Here is a 15836-nt window from a genome sequence, read left to right as displayed (position 1 = left end):
ATAAAATGATGGAAGTTAACCATTCATTTAATGGATTTTCACAAATAACAGAAGTTTCTCAGTTATCCACAGTAGTAGTTGCTTTGGGGGAAGAAAAGCTCAATTGCAATGCAGTTCCTCTGTGTTCCAGGTGTTGCATTAAATCACTAAGTCACAGTTGTGGGGTAGAGAACCTACAGAGTAGCAAAGGCATCTCTAATGTGAGAAGGCCGGGGGGTGGAGGTAGAAAAGTGGTCTGCAGTCAGGAGTAGAGCCAGGTTAGTAGAACTAGCCAGTTTGTTGGCATAAGAACACCCAGTGTGCAAGCTTCACCCACAGAGATGCCAACCCATCTGTGGTTGAGTCTTAAGAGAGTTTCCAGAACAACTGAGAGGTTTGTGAATTGAGTGCTGGAGGCAGGACAAGAACCCAGCTGACTCCAGACCCAGCACTTTGTTCCAGACAGTCTCTCAGCTCTAGTTATTAGAGATTAGGTGAGAGAAAATAATTAGCCATCTCTTAACATATGAAAGCTCGCTCTCTACTCAATTTGACAACTGGGGCTTTTAAAGCCCAAAGCGGTAGAAGGCCTCCTGAATTTTTGGAAGGCTAGTTTAGTTTCTACAAACAGTAACCCAATAGTATCTCAGTATTGTGCTTAGACTTGGTGCTGCATTTGTACGAAAGTGCTCAGTAAAGAAGACTGCTCTGACAAACGTGGCCAACAGGCATTTGGCAGGGAAAAGATAAAAAATCCAGGCTAACACAAGTGAAGGTGAGCACTACATAACTGAACCCAGTCTCTAAACTCTACGTTGGGGAAAGAGTGGCAAGTCTATACTGCAGTAGTTACTAGTACACTTAGTGCAATCAGGACAAGAGGCACATTATGAAAGTCTGAAGGCAGCAAGAAAGAAGAAAAACCAACCCTGCAAGCTCATCTGGGCCAATGTACACAAAAGTGCTAGAATCCTAGTTCAGTACTACGGTGAACTCCACATCTAAATCTTTGGTATTGACTGCATATTTCCCAAGTGTGGACTAAAGCATAACCGACTGATCTCCACAGGGGAGGGGGTATGTGCTAGAATGCTGGACCTAAAGTCAGGAGAACCTGGGTCCAAATCTGAGGTCCTCGAGTCCCTTCACTTCTGAAGTTCAGTTTCCCTATGTGTAAAATGGGAATACGGAAGCTTCCAGAGTACTGATGGGCTCAAATGAGAGACAGCATGTTAAGCCTGGGTCAAACCTTAAAAGCACCAGAGCAATGGCACCTAGAGAGACTGGCCCCAGCTGCACCTTAATGTTTGGACTTCTCTCCCCAAGATCCAAGGACAAGGGTCCCTCCCTGCCTACAGCAAGAATAAGCAAGGAGGGGCAGGCAGTAGCATGCCCTGCCCTCCTCCAGCTGCCTCTCTGTTCCAACAAAAAGGTGGCAAAACTGGGAGGCAGTGCAGGCTGGAATCAATGGACCTGGATTTAAATGCTATCTCTGATGGCCGTGTAACTTGAGGCCATGGGCCTCAGTTCCTCCTCTGTAAAATGGTGGGAGGGGTAGACAGGATGGCTTCCAGTTCTAGATTTTCAATCCTACGATGCTCCTGCTCCAGAAAGGGCTGAACATAATGAGGTACAGCGAGCCAGCCAAGCCAGGTCAGGCAAAGAGCAAACTAAAGGAAGGAGGGCCTTTTCACCATCTCTTCTCAACGTACAATCAAATGGAAATCGCTAATGTTTTATCATCAAGGGCTGGGCAAGTAAAAGCAAGCAGGGGTATGGCAGGGTGGGTTTGGTTATGCTAGGCCACGTCCCTGTGTGGGAAAGGCATCACTCAATACATTCCATGACATGTATCTGCAGAGTGTCAATATCTGGGGCTTGATACTGACATTTTGGACAACAAAAATCTGGCTGTTCATCTGGAAGACTTCTCCTCTGGCCAGGTAGTATGGGATGAAAGGAGAGGTGATGATTGACAAGGTGAACTAAGGGAAGAAAACATCCATTAATCATTGCCACCAAGTCACATGGAAATGATGGTAAAGTATTGGTTCCCAAAGGGAACATTTACCCCAGACCACTCTTAGGACATGGGTCCCTAAACTTTCTGTGCTAAGTAGCTAGTCCCTTGACTCAAGTGGATGGCAAGATGGATAGGGGAGAAGGCCTGCCTCCCAGTGCATCATTCAAATCCCCACAGGCGCATAGCCAGAAAGTTGGGATTCCTCGCTCTATGAGAGTGGGCCCTGCAGGTGTGACCCCATTAGAACCAACAGTAAGGCAGCCCAAGTGGCTAATTTTCCTCGCTAAGCTGTGGCTTTCTGAACAGGAAACCTTCCCACCCCAAATCCTATACAATTGCAACATTTTTGGCTAAAGGACATATGCCCTTGAGACTTACCTGGCTGGGACAAAACTGGCTGAGGGTTTTCCACATGCCGTTTTCTCATATCTTCAATACTTTGAAAGCAGAAAGTTGTGTTCATAGCCCTTGGCAAACAAACTAGTAAGTTGTTGTGTCCCCCCCACCCACCCCACCCCAGGGTTGTGAAATCATTTCTCTCCTGTTTCTACTTCTTTGCCAACCATTTGCTCTGTAGCAGAAGCCAATGGGGCTGTAATCCCCCTGTAGCAAGGCCAACTTTCTTCTTGTCCAGCTGGATGTTAGCCAGCCCTGGCCTAGACCCAAACTGAAACCAATCAACTACACTTAATGAGGTATTCTGCTACCTCAAGCCCACTTTCTTTTAGATTTATCAGAGTAATAAAATGGGCATGAGAGATGAGAGGAAAGCCTTTGCCACAGCTTGGGCTTGCTCCAGCCAAGGCAGGTGACTTACCGGGTTGTTTCTTTTGAGTCGGCCTTCAGTTTGCTGTACTCCCTCTGGAGCTGCTCCAGCTGATCCTGCAGAAGTTCCTTCCGCTCTGCCAGTTTCTCCCGGGCTTGCCTCTCTGCCTGAAAGTCGGCCTTGTAGATATCAGCCTGAATGCCAAAGAATGGGGTCTTGTGAGCGGTCAGGCTGGATGGCCTCCCAAATCCACTTCAAGCCTGTCCCACTGAGGTACCTCTTGGAACTTAGACTAGTCTGGAGCCAGGCCCCGTGGCTCCAGAACCCTCAGCTCCATGGGAGCTGCCTGGCCTTGCCTTGGAAAGGGTGCCACCAGAAAACACAAACAGAGGCCTCATCGTTCAGTCCATTACTCCCCTCTGCTGATTGGCTTGTCCCACCAGACAGGAGCTTCTGACCTGTGCCTTCAGGACTGGGATGGTCTCCATCACTGTCTTGTGTTGCTCAGCCTCCTCCTTGAGCTTATCGATCAATTCTTGTTTGGCCACCAGGGCCTCTTCTGCCTGCTGCAACTGCTGGTTAAGGTCTTCTAACTGAAGATCCATTCCCTAAAGAAAAGTCAAGAGGAGCCTACTGAGGTCTCCACATTACCTGCCACATTCAGCAAATCCTCTAGTATACCAAACAGGGACGATTACATCCTCTGCAGTTTTCTCCATGTTAGTAGCAATGACATTGTCTTTGTAACAAATACACCAGAGTCTGTGTCCCAGAGTATGGGCAGCTAGGTGGCAATGCAGTGGATAGAGTGCCAGGACTGAAGTCAAGGAGACCCTAGTTCAAATTCAGCCTCAGATACTTACTAGCTGTGTGACCCTACATTAACAACAGTGATTTACTCATGGTCACAGCAAGTGGCATGATTCAAACCCAAGTTGCCAACACAATTCCCCACACAATACTGACTTGGTTAACTATGTAGCAAACTACTATGCAGTTTGGCTCGATATAAGAAAAAAAATGTCCTGATGTCTAGAGCTGCCCTCTCTCCCCAAGCCAGGCTTAGCTCTGCCATGAGGATATAAGGACCCTTGAGAACAGCGACAGACTGCTTTTGTACTTGTATCCCAGCATTTAGCACAGTGCTAGGCACACAGTAAGCACTTATAGGAAGTAGCTCATTCATTTGTTGAAGGTTGAAGGGAGACCCTCAGCTGTGTGATGCAGCTAGCCAAGAGCTCAGCAAAGTATTGTACAGGGCTTTCTCCTTGGGTGGGGATTGCCCTGTGAGGGTCCAGGATCCACTGACCCGCTCCTTCTCACATCAGTCCTCTTTTCATCCTGAAGAGACCTCCATTTTTTTTTTTTAACTTTACCCTTAGACTGGGTATCCCAGAAGTCTTAGCATGGTCTAAAGCTGCATGTTCAGCTTTAGGGACATTCTGTACATACCATCCCAGATCACATTACAGTACCTGAGAATAGGAATGTACATTTCAGTTTTTAGACACAAGCTGTGTGAAGTTCCTAAAACAGGTGCAGAGGCCTCTAGGTTCCCAAGCCATTACTAGATCATCTTAACTTGTGCTTTTAGCACTGTTCCTAGAGTTGAAATCTTCCACATTCTTCCCCAGATACAGCCCCAGCACCAAAGCAGCCTACTGTACGTGTACTCACCCTACTGCGCTCACTGCTCGCTTGGCTGTTCTTGATGTGGTTGTCATACTCCTGAAAGAGCTGGTGGTAGGCTACTTGTAACTGAGCCAGCTTCCTCCTAAAAAAACCAGAAGCCCCATTTCAGAAACGGAACTCAGCTGCCTTAACTCCACTGTTCCCTTGTTCACCATTTGAAGGAAAAAAAAGATCTTCCTAGAAAATGACCCCATTCAGTTTTCCTCTACAAGACCAACCTCAAACAGAGGGTCCTCTCCCATGTTGCTGCAGAAAATAGACAGGAGGGACAGCCAGGTGTCACAGTGAATAGAGCACCAGCCCAGGAGTCAAGTTCAAACCTGGCCTCAGACACTTGACACTTTACTAGCTGTATGACTTTGGACAAGTCACTTAACTCCTACTGTCTTGCCTTCCCCTCCTTCCAAAAAACAAAAAATAGGAGGCAGAAAATACAATGCCAAGAGCTGGTACATACCCCTTCCACTTGGGCTGCCAGCCTCGGTCATTTTAACCCTTTTAAGACATCTCTCTAAAGCTGCCCTAGGGAGGTATTTTTACTTGATTTCCCTGGGATAAAAATGTTCTGGAGAATCAAACCAGCAAAGAAGCCAAAAGATGGAAATGGCCAATGTTAGAGGGACTAGGAGAAAGCAGGCATATTAATTAACAAGCTGTCAAAGAGAACACTTCCCCAAAGTATCTGTAGCAGCATTTTTTATGTTAGCAAAAAACTGGAAAAAAAGGAGGTGCCCATCAATTAGGGAATAAGTGCAAATAGGTATGTAAATGTCCTAGAATTTTATTGCATTGTGGAATAGCAACAGAAACTAAACCACAGAATCAGAATAGGGGTCAATCTGGCCTGAACTGGGGATATGACTGGGAATAACTGGGAGAAAGCTTTTCTTTGCGCTTGCTTAATAAGGTACTTGCATATTAACTTCTCCACCCAGGGGGAGAAAAAGCACAAAATTAGGCACATGTCATAAGTTAGAGAAAGGAGGGAAACATATTAAGGAGGTATGTAATGGGTGTGTAAAGAAGGTGGTGACCTAGAGGAATGGAGCAATCTGTCCCCTGATGGGAGGATTTGTTTTGAATTAACTGCATATAGCTCATCTCGCTTCTGTACTCAGTGCTCCCTTCTCCTGAAAAGAGGGCAGGGGCCCACTTTGGCCAAAGCGTTCAATTCCTCTGAATTCTGCTGCAATAAATTTTCCTTGATACCTTATTAGTGTTAAGCATGTCTCTAATAACTTGGCACCCAATGTGGGGCTCGATTTGCAGACTTCAGATGGAATTAGGTAAGATACCATGGGAAGTGGGAAGTGGTAAGTTTAACGGTCCCAGTAGGTTGAACCTACTCCACCTGAACTCTTGACATTGGACCACAGGCAAGGAGTGCAGAGGAATTGGGGGAGGAAACTTGCCGGCTGACCAGGTGAGTTGATTAATCAAGCAAAGATAAGGCTAGCCCGGGAACTTGCACTCTGGGTCAGTCTTTTACTGACAGAGTAAGGTTTGGTACTGCAACCTCTTCGGTGGTCATATCCCAGTCTGAGCATTTACTCAGGGTTGGCCTTAAGCCAACGAGTGGACTCAGACACCAGAGAGTACCAGGAATCTGCGGATTCAAGAAATGGGGGGGGGGGGGGGGGGGGGAAGGAGTTCTAAGCCTAGGGGGGAGAAATCCCTGGGATGACTTTTGATAGCCAGGAAGGACACTCCCTACTCAGGGAGGCTGTCAGGATCAGCCATGGAATGAAGACAAGCTCGAGTATGGGAGGAAAAAAAAAATTCTAAGGTACCTAAAAAGGGGAGAAATCTCATAGGACAGCTGGGAGGACACTCCTAGGACAGAGGGGAATAAGTGAGCACTCTTAAAATAATGGTACCAGCCTGGTACCATTCCCATACCACAGAATCTGTGTGTGTGTGTTCATCCTTCGTTGCCAAGGAAGACCATGCCATCAGAGAAATGATGACATGACTTGCACTTGACTTTGTTTTGAGTGAGGGAGGGCTATGCAGGTCACCAGCCTCACTTCTCCTCCAGAGCCATCTGAATCCAGTGACCAGATATTCATCAGGATGACTGGAGATGACCCAGGATGAGGCAATTGGGGTTAAGTGACCTGCCCAAGTGAGTATCAAGTGTCTGAAGTGAGATCTGAACTCAGGTCCTCCTGACTTCTGCACTGCAACACCTAGCTGCCCCTACCATGGAATAAAAAATTCTCTGAGTATTCCTTTGGAAATGCTAGCAGATTGGGATAGTGCATCTGCCCCAGGATAAGGATTTTAAATGGCCAAAAGAACTGATTCTTGGATCTGTATTGCTCTGTCTGTATATGTTGTGCTGACATTTCTATGTGAATGAAAGTCTGTGTCTTTGTTTTATCTGACACTTTGTAAGGTTGTAAATTTAGTCAGTCAGCCAGCAAGAGCAGAAATGCTGAACTGGACTGTCCTTGAAATTCCTGTTACCTCCCTTCTTCAACCCTCCCAGATCAGTTTCAGAGGAGCGGAGGGACAGGAAGGGAGGAAAAGAGAGAGAAGAATTATTTTGCTGTTTAGTTTATATGATGGGTAAGACCAAGTAAAAGAGTATAAGAGGAATGTCAGGTCAGGAGTAGAATCTAGACATAATTTATGTGCAGTTTTAAAGGGGCTTTAATCAAAGTCCACCAGAGAGAAAGGTGAGAAAGTTTAAGTAGGTAGAAAGGACAGAAGCATGGGTACTGTGTGGTCAGAAGGCTTGAAAGAAGGAAAAACAAAAAGGAGGGAAGGAATCTCTCTTTTTCCCTCAGACCAAAGAAAAGCAGGTTTAACTATTTTAACATTTTAACTATTTCCTGCCTCACCCAAAGGAGAAGCTTTTGTGTAATGGGATAAAACTGAAAGATAATTAGTAATTCTGGTCGTATTTGGAATTGTGAAAAGGTGAAATGTGTTCCTCTTAATTTGTTTAAGATAGGTTAGAATTATTAAACTTTGGTGAAAGTAAGTGGAAAATTAGCAAGTGGGAAAAAAAAATCTTAAGCAAGCAACCTAGAAAGAAGGGCTGAAAGTTGCAAATTTAGGTTTAATTAGGTCTTGAAGCTAAAGGTGGTACTTTATGTTTAAATTAAATCAATGTATCTGATATCAGACAATTGTTTGAAGTGGCAAAAAAATTAACATTTTCTGTCTTTAAAAAGTGATCACTTTAGGATAAGGAAAAAGGGGGGTTTTTTGGTTTGTTTGGTTTTTTTGCAGAGAGGGAGGAGAAGAAAAGTGGCTTTCTTGGTATGTAAACTGTTAAGATATTTAACTTAGTTTTTAAGGTTCAGGGTAGGACAAAATTGTTAAGCATTTTATTTTTACTTGGAATATAAAGGAGAATAAAGTTAGTCTGAGTAAAGGTAAAAAAAAAAAAACAGGAATAGCGTAAAGAAATACGGGAGATGGAGGAGCAACTGGTCTACATGCTTTCAGCCACTTCATTCCCCATGTTATTTCAGAAGATCTGAGTATGTTGAAAGAGTACAGAAGAAATGAAACTTAGTAACCTGATTGGAAAACCGACAAAATTATAGAAATTTTTATTACATTAAAAATGGGTTCTAAATGCCAAAAGTAATAAGATAATTTCTGGAAATGCATTTGACATGTGTTTCTAAACTGGATTGTATTTTTATAGAAATTTGATAATTTGAAACTTATAATTTGTTATAAATAAGCAGTGACAATGCTGATGTATATTTTCCATTTGAAATCTTGGATTAAAAGATTTAATTCCTGAAGTATCTCATTCTTCCTGAGTGAGTGTAATTAGGGAACAATAAACAAGCTTGTGAAACAAGGGTGTACAAGGTTGTAAGGGTTCAAGTCAGAAACCTTTTTTTTGTTTAAGGCAGTGCAACTATGCTAGTGAAGAGTGATAATTTATGACCTATCTTGTCTTACGGTTAAAATGTAAAGGAAAGTGGGATAATCTGAGTAATGGGATTGAGAGATTTGGAAAGATGAATAAAGGTCTGACTGAAAATAAGGAAGGCAGATGAGAAGGTCTGGGAACAAATGGGGCAGGCGGGGTCACAGGGTGAGGGGACAGGACGGGACAGTATTCAAATCCCTCCTGTCTCTAGATAGTTGTTCTGAATCAGTTTCAGATGGTTTAGGTATGTTGTGAGTGTGTGAGGAAGTATTTTAAGGCTGCAATTTACCATTGTTTTAAGCTCTGATTACAGGGATAGTTATCTAGGTAATCATAAAACCAACTGACATGGACTGCAGGATGACACAAATTTCTAGCAATTTCTGTAATCAAGAAGTTATATTAAATGATTACCAGGTGATAATGTGTGTCCACATGTTAGTAAAGAGATGAATTTCTGTACATGGTGATTTGGAAATATCTAAATGTTGTTGTATTAGGAATTACATTGTTACATTAATGATGAATGGGTTAAGAAGCTGTTAAGTAAAGGGAAGTTATTATCGTTTCTGTGTAAAAGTTGCTGTGCTGTAAATTTTCTATCAAGAAAATGAGAATCCTTGAAAGAAAATAAGTGTGATTTTTAAGCCGGTTTCATCTAAGGATATATTTGTGTATGTTAATCTGGAGGTTTATGTTCTACTACATTAATTCTGCAATAATTTAGGAATAAATAGGACTTAAAATGGTTTTAATGAATTCCAATGTTTAAAGGTTTATTTTTGCTTTAAGGGAGAAGTTTTTGTCAAAATTATTTTGCTCTCATTTGTGAAATTCGTGAGATTGCTAAGTTATTTGGGGTTACTGTTTTAATGGTAAAACCTAAAACTGTTAATTGATTACTGTGTATGGAAAGGAGGGGATTGGGTGAAAACTTTATTTGGATTGATTTTGCCCATTCAGAACAGTCCTCCTGTAGGTATAGAGAGTCAGTGAACAAGGGCACTAGCATCAACCCCCCTCCCTGGGGTCTGTGCTGTTCCCCTTATTTTGTAAAACTGCCAAGGTCCTTGGAAACCATCTGTGTGGGCAAGGTCATCAGTCCCGGGAAAAGAACTTGTTGGGGTTATGTAGTTCCTAAACAAGGAGAGGATTTTTTTTAACAATTGGCTTTTACACCAGGACAAATGTAAATTTCAGAAGGAAAGATGCTACATGGAATCCTTTATGTATGTAAGTCCTGGAAAATCTTTATTGCTTACTGCAACTCCATTAGAATAAAATAACTGTATTTGGCTCTAAGCTGTGATTGGTGAAACTTGCTGTTTGAGTTCTTAGGACCATAATTAGTTTTTGTTTTGAGTTTGAATTTGGAGATAGTTGTCTGCATTAAATTAGTATCTGGGGGAATGCCACTGGCTACTGAGAGAGAGAGAATGGGAGTGCTATTCCTGAGTCTGATTATCTAGTCATATACTTGTTTTTCCTTTTTATGCCATGTTTTCTGAAATGAACACAATGCAAGCATGTGAAATTTTGCTGTTTTCAATCCAATAATTGGGTAAAATTGGTACTCTTGTATAGTCTCACAAAGAATCAATTCACTGGAATAAGAACATTCTTTCTGAATGATACAGGAACAATAAGAGAAAAGAAAGGAAACAAAGATACAAACACAATGTTGAATCGTTATCCTATAGACTAAGGCTAGGATTTAAAGTTAACGGTAATAAAGGTAAATCGGTATGGAATAAGCTTTTTACATGTTACAAAATGATGTAAGAGCAATTGGGTATTCAGTCAATTAACTGACTGAACTAACTACTGAGACTAAATCAGAGACATCTTCAGCTTGGGAAAAAGAATTTCAGTGTAAGTTTCTTAGAGGCAGGGTAACCTCTGGTAATATTTTGCATTGATGGAATAGTTAAATGTCTTGATTTGAATTCATTCCATGACCTAAACAGAGGTTGAAGTTTGTGTTTGAACTTTTCATAGGTGTAAATCATTCTTTAGACTAAGCATGGTTAGAAAAGGATAGAGAACTTTGGGAAACATATGTAAATCTATTAGAGCAATAATTTATGATTTTAATGGTAAATATGATTTTGACTGTTATTTATTCAGGAACTAGAACAAGTATGGAAAGGCATGCAAGAATTGCTTTAGATGTTTCTCAACTAATGTGAGATTATAGTCATACCTGAGACTGATTATTGGAGCTTGTTATTTTAAGATTTTATGGGACTGTTAACTGACAATTCTTCTGAGTCTAACTCCAGGTGTGGATATAAGGAAAGGTTGTCTGAGCCAATGGCCAATAATACCAGTGAACCTGTGAGATGCTGATCTCATGCAAAGTTTGGAAGAATGACCTGAGCTGAGAGGATTCTCCTGACTCAATTTCCCCTCTGATACCTGGCAGACTTAAGCCAGGCTAAGTGCCAGCTGACAATCTACACAACTGCTGCCTGGAATTGATGTGAAGTAAGGAAATGTTCCCTTGCTCCAGCTCTGTCCCCACTCTTAATGGCAAATTCCTATAATCAAAAGTTTTGTAAGCATAAGATCAGATCTATTAAATAATAGATTGGTAGGAAAACATCTGAGGTTAAGATGTACATCCAAGATTAAGTTATTAGGCTTAGGATTTTAGACCAACAACAATAAGTTAGGGTCCTTTAATTCTTAGTAATAGTATGGAAATAATCAGGTTGAAGGCTTGTGAATTACCTAGGTAATATTATTCTTCTCTCGGTTAATGTTAAAAGAAAAATGGTTTGTAGTCTATCTTGTAAATGCTTTAAAGAAGTATAGCATGATCAGCAGTTGAAAGTGTTTATGACTTGATATGTACTGTGCTAAAAATTGATCACTTATTGTATTTTTGTAGGTATTGGCGTCTGTTATTAATTTCTTAATGAAGTCTCATCCTCTTGATGGGGGAATAAATAATGGAGAATTGGCCAAAGTTCCAATTTTAATTTTGTAAAAGTAATAAGGGGTATAAGGCTTAAGAATTGTAATTCATAAATTGTGTCACCATCAATTTGATGGGAGAATGGACACAGGAAAAAGGACTTCTACAAAAGATGGGAAGAAGATACTCTGACGAAGATGGCTTGAACAACATCCAGACCAGAAAGCTGCAACAGATGATGATGCCCCCCCCCCCCCCCCTTCCAACTGCTGTATGAGATGAAACTTCTAAATAGACAACTCATTGATTCACCTTTTTCTTTTGGGTCCCTGTTTCTGTACTTATGAAGGGGATTGCCCCTTTGTAGTCTGTCAATGCGTCAATCAGCTTCTCTGCCTTCCTACTTAAAGGGGAGATAGATGAAGGGAAGAATTCATATGAGAGAGTAAGGGAGCATTAAAAATATGGAAACAAAATTTTAAGGAGGGAAATGTTAAGATCTTAGTGGAAAGAAATACAGGAAACTCTTAACTCTTAAATGATGTTAAAAAGGTTTGAAGAATGTATTAGGGAGAAGGAATGGCAACATAACCCACATCAAAAGAAATAGGAGGGACTGTGAGAGATGGAAAAAAGTTAAGTTTCCACAGAAATTATTATTATTTGATGAAGTCATTGAGAATAAGTCAGATAATAAGAAGGCTAGCAGATTACAAGGGGACTCAACCAATCAGGAGACAGACAGTGGCCTTCAAAAAACCGCAGAATCAGGATAGGGGCCAATCTGGCCTGAACAGGTTCAGAAATATGACCGGGAATAACCTGGAGAAAGCTCTTCTTTGCGCTTACTTAATAAGCTACATGCGGTAGAAAGACAAAACTACTCTAGCTCTCCCCCATAGCCCATAAAATACCTGTAAAAAATGACTCTAAACAAATTCTAGAGTAGCAGAAGCCACAAAATGACAGAGTGAAAGAGATTTCCAGCCCAAGACAGCCTGGAAAGGTCTATTGCACCAGGCCTTGCCCACGCAACACTGCACAGACAGGACTGGAGCAGACTTCAGGGTGCAGAATCACAGATAGCAGCTGCAGTTCCCAGATTTCTCAACCCACAAATGCCAAAGACAGCTTCAAAGGTCAGTGAGAAAGCTCTTTCACCTGGGTGAGAAGGGAGCACAGTTCACCCCAGCCCCAGGGCAGCAGCAGCATCCACTTTTGGAGCCCACAGCCTAAAGACTCTGGGGGAATCGAGCAGCTGATCTGAGTCTCAGTTCTGAGTGGCAGTCCTGGGGTGAGGAGGAGTGCTGGCTGGTGGAATTGGTGGTGACTATGGAGAGGGAACCCTACTCGCAGATACTGGGCAGAAAAGAGTTCTTGTGGTTGCTCCCAGACCAGAGCACAGGTCAGGAGAGGAAGAAACTCCTCTCCCTTGATTGTGCCACCTTGGAGGAACTGAGAACTTACAGGTCCCTCGAGTATACCCTCCACTTGACAAAGGACTCAAAAGTCAAGAAAGGGGAAAAAAATAACACTACAGAAGGTTACTTTCTTGGTGAAAAGGTATTTTGTTCAATCATTTTGGATGAGGAAGAACAAAGCATACCATCAGAGGAAAACATCAAAGTCAAGGCTTCTATATCCAAAACCTCCAAAAAAATATGCAATGGTCTCAGGCCATGGAAGAGCTCAAAAAGGATTTTGAAAATCAAGTAAGAGAAGTAGAGGAAAAATTGGGAAGAGAAATGAGAGCAATGAAAGAAAATCATGAAAAGTGAGTCAACAGCTTGCTAAAAGATACTCAAAGAAATGCTGAAGAAAATAATACCTTTAAAAATAGACTAACTCAAATGGCAAAAGAGGTCCAAAAAGACAATGAGGAGAAGAATGCTTTAAAAATCAGAATTAGCCAAATGAAAAAGGAGGTTCAAAAGCTCACTGAAGAAAATAGTTCTTTAAAAATTAGAATGGAACAGGTGGAAGCTAATGATTTTATGAGAAACCAAGAAATTACAAAACAAAACCAAAAGAATGAAAAAATTGAATACAATGTGAAATATCTCATTGGAAAAACAACTGACCTGCAAAATAGATCCAGGAGAGGCAATTTAAAAATTATGGGACTACCTGAAAGCCATGATCAAAAAAAGAGCCTAGACATCATCTTTCATGAAATTATCAAGGAAAACTGCCCTGATATTCTAGAACCAGAGGGCAAAATAAAGACTGAAAGAATCACCTCCTGAAAGAGATCCAAAAAGAGAAACTCCTAGTCGAGTACTGTGGAAATACAATCAGGATAACACAAGATCTGGCAGCTTCTACATTAAGGGATCGAAGGGCGTGGAATATGATATTCCAGAAGTCAAAGGAACTGGGATTAAAACCAAGAATCACCTACCCAGCAAAACTGAATATAATACTTCAGGGGAAAAAAATGGTCATTCAAGGAAATAGAGGATTTTCAAGCATTCTTGATGAAAAGACCAGAGCTGAAAAGAAAATTTGACTTTCAAACACAAGAATCAAGAGAAGCATGAAAAGGTAAACAGGAAAGAGAAATCACAAGGGATATACTAAAGTTGAACTGTTTACATTCCTACATGGAAAGATAATATTTTTAACTCTTGAACCTTTTCTCAGTATCTGGGTAGTTGGAGGGATTACACACACACACACACACACACACACACACACACACACACACACACACACACACACACACACACACACACACACACACACACAGAGGGTACAGGGTAAGCTGAATATGAAGGTAGAATATCTTAAAAAAATAAAATTACTGTTGAATGGAATGTACTACAAGTAAGAAAAAAGGGAGAGGTAGAACGTAGCAAATCATCTCACATACAAGAGGCAGGAAAGAGCTTCTACAATGGAGGGGAAGAGGAGGGAGATGAAAGGAAATAATTGAGCCTTACTGTCATGGGATTTGGCTTAAGGAGGGAATAACACACACTCAATTGGATATGGACATCTATTTTACCCTGCAGCAGGAAGGCAGGGGAAAGGGGATAGGAGAGAGAAGATAATAGAAGGGACAGCAAATTGGGGAAAGGGCTAATCAGAAGCAAACACTATTGTGGGAGGACAGGTCAAGGGAGAGAATGGAATAAATAAAGGGCAGGACAGGACAGAGGGAAATGTGGTTAGTCTTTTACAACATAACTATTATGGAAGTGCTTTGCATTGTTACACATGTATGACCTATACTGAATTGCTTGTTTTCTCATTGAGGGTGGGTGGGGAGGGAGGGAGAGAATATGGAACTCAAAGCTTTAAGAATAAATGTTAAAAATTGTTTTAGCATGCAATTGGAAATTAAGCTATACAGGCAATGGAGTACAGAAATTTATTTTGCCCTACAGGAAAATGGAGGAGAAGGGGGATGGAAGAAAGGTGGGTAACAGAAGTGAGGACAGATTGGAGGAAGGGGTGCACGCTATCCTGGGGTATGGGTGAGGAGAGATGGGGAGAAAATTTTGAATTCAAATTCTTGTGGAAGTGAATGTTAAGAACTGAAAAATAAATAAATGATATATTAATAAGCTACTTGCATATTAACTTCTCCCCCTGGGGGATGGGAAGCACAAAATTAGGCACATTTCATATGTTAGAGAAAGGGGGGAAACATATTAAGGAGGTATGTAATGGGTGTGTAAAGAAGGTGGTGACCTAAAGGGGAACAGACCAATCTGTCCCCTGATGGGAGGATCTATCTTGAACTAACAGTATACAGCTCATCTCACTTCTGTACTCAGTGCTCCCTCCTCATGAAAAAAGAGTGGGGGTCCGCTTTGGCCAAAGTGTTCAATTCCTCTGAACTCTGCTGCGATAAATTTTTTTGGATACCTTATTAGTGTCGAGCATGTCTCTAATGGAAGGAAGGAAGGGAAAGAGGAAGGGAGGGAAGAAGGAAGGGAGAGAGGAAGTAAGGGGGGAGGGAGGGAGGGAGGAAAGGAAGAAAAGGAAGGGAGGGAGGGAGAGAAGGAAGGGGGGAGGGAGGGAGGAAGGAAGGAAGGAAAGAAGGGAGGGAGGGAAGGAGGGAGGGAGAAAGGGATTTCTTAAGTATTCATTGTGTGCCAGGCACTGTGCTAAACACTTTAGGCCTTCCTTGCCCTGAAGCTTCCCATCTTATACTCAATAGGTCTAAAACTGAACTTGTTCCCTTTTCCCCCTAAATCTTCCCCTCCTCCACACTTCCTTCTTTCTGTCAAAGGCACAGCCTGCTATCTTTGATGTGGCTCAGATTCATCATGTCAGCATTATCATCCCTCTCCCTCAGCCCAAGGTCAGTTGCCAGGACCTTTGTTTCTTCTTTAACATCTCTCTCATCCAACCCTCCTCCCACTCACATAGCTACACCCTTGGCTCAGGACCTCAGCACCTCTGACCCAGATTATTCCAACAACCTCCTAAATGGCCTCCCTATCTACGCTATACACTGTTGCCAAAGTTACTGTCCTTAAGCAGAGATCTGACTATCTACTAACCCAATTCTAGTGGCTTCCTGATGCCTCTAGAATCAAATAGA

The 15836-nt window shown here is 41.9% G+C and overlaps 1 protein-coding gene and 1 long non-coding RNA gene across 4 annotated transcripts in view; one reads left to right on the top strand and one right to left on the bottom strand.

Moving 5' to 3' along the window:
• Position 1: 1 nt before the first annotated feature.
• Positions 2–15836, bottom strand: part of IKBKG (inhibitor of nuclear factor kappa B kinase regulatory subunit gamma) — a 52642-nt gene continuing 36807 nt past the window's right edge. For 2 of the 3 annotated variants that reach the window (XM_072627216.1, XM_072627218.1), the window contains exons 10-14: positions 4446–4542; positions 3227–3376; positions 2820–2962; positions 2381–2469; positions 2–1964 (exon numbers count right to left, since the gene is read on the bottom strand). In XM_072627216.1, the coding sequence (XP_072483317.1) occupies positions 1807–1964; positions 2381–2469; positions 2820–2962; positions 3227–3376; positions 4446–4542 (637 nt within the window). In that variant the 3' untranslated portion in view covers positions 2–1806. The remainder of the gene's footprint in view (positions 1965–2380; positions 2470–2819; positions 2963–3226; positions 3377–4445; positions 4543–15836) is intronic. The other variant, XM_072627219.1, reaches the window with a different exon arrangement.
• On the top strand, positions 10644–11593 carry LOC140516196 (uncharacterized). The gene is made up of 2 exons (XR_011971312.1): positions 10644–10848; positions 11255–11593. It is a non-coding gene; the product is annotated as an uncharacterized lncRNA (long non-coding RNA).

The sequence above is a fragment of the Notamacropus eugenii genome, chromosome X, assembly GCF_028372415.1.
Source record: "Notamacropus eugenii isolate mMacEug1 chromosome X, mMacEug1.pri_v2, whole genome shotgun sequence".
In the NCBI taxonomy this organism is placed as follows: domain Eukaryota; kingdom Metazoa; phylum Chordata; class Mammalia; order Diprotodontia; family Macropodidae; genus Notamacropus; species Notamacropus eugenii.
Note: the sequence above shows the minus strand (reverse complement) of the source record. Positions and strands in the feature narration are given on the sequence as shown.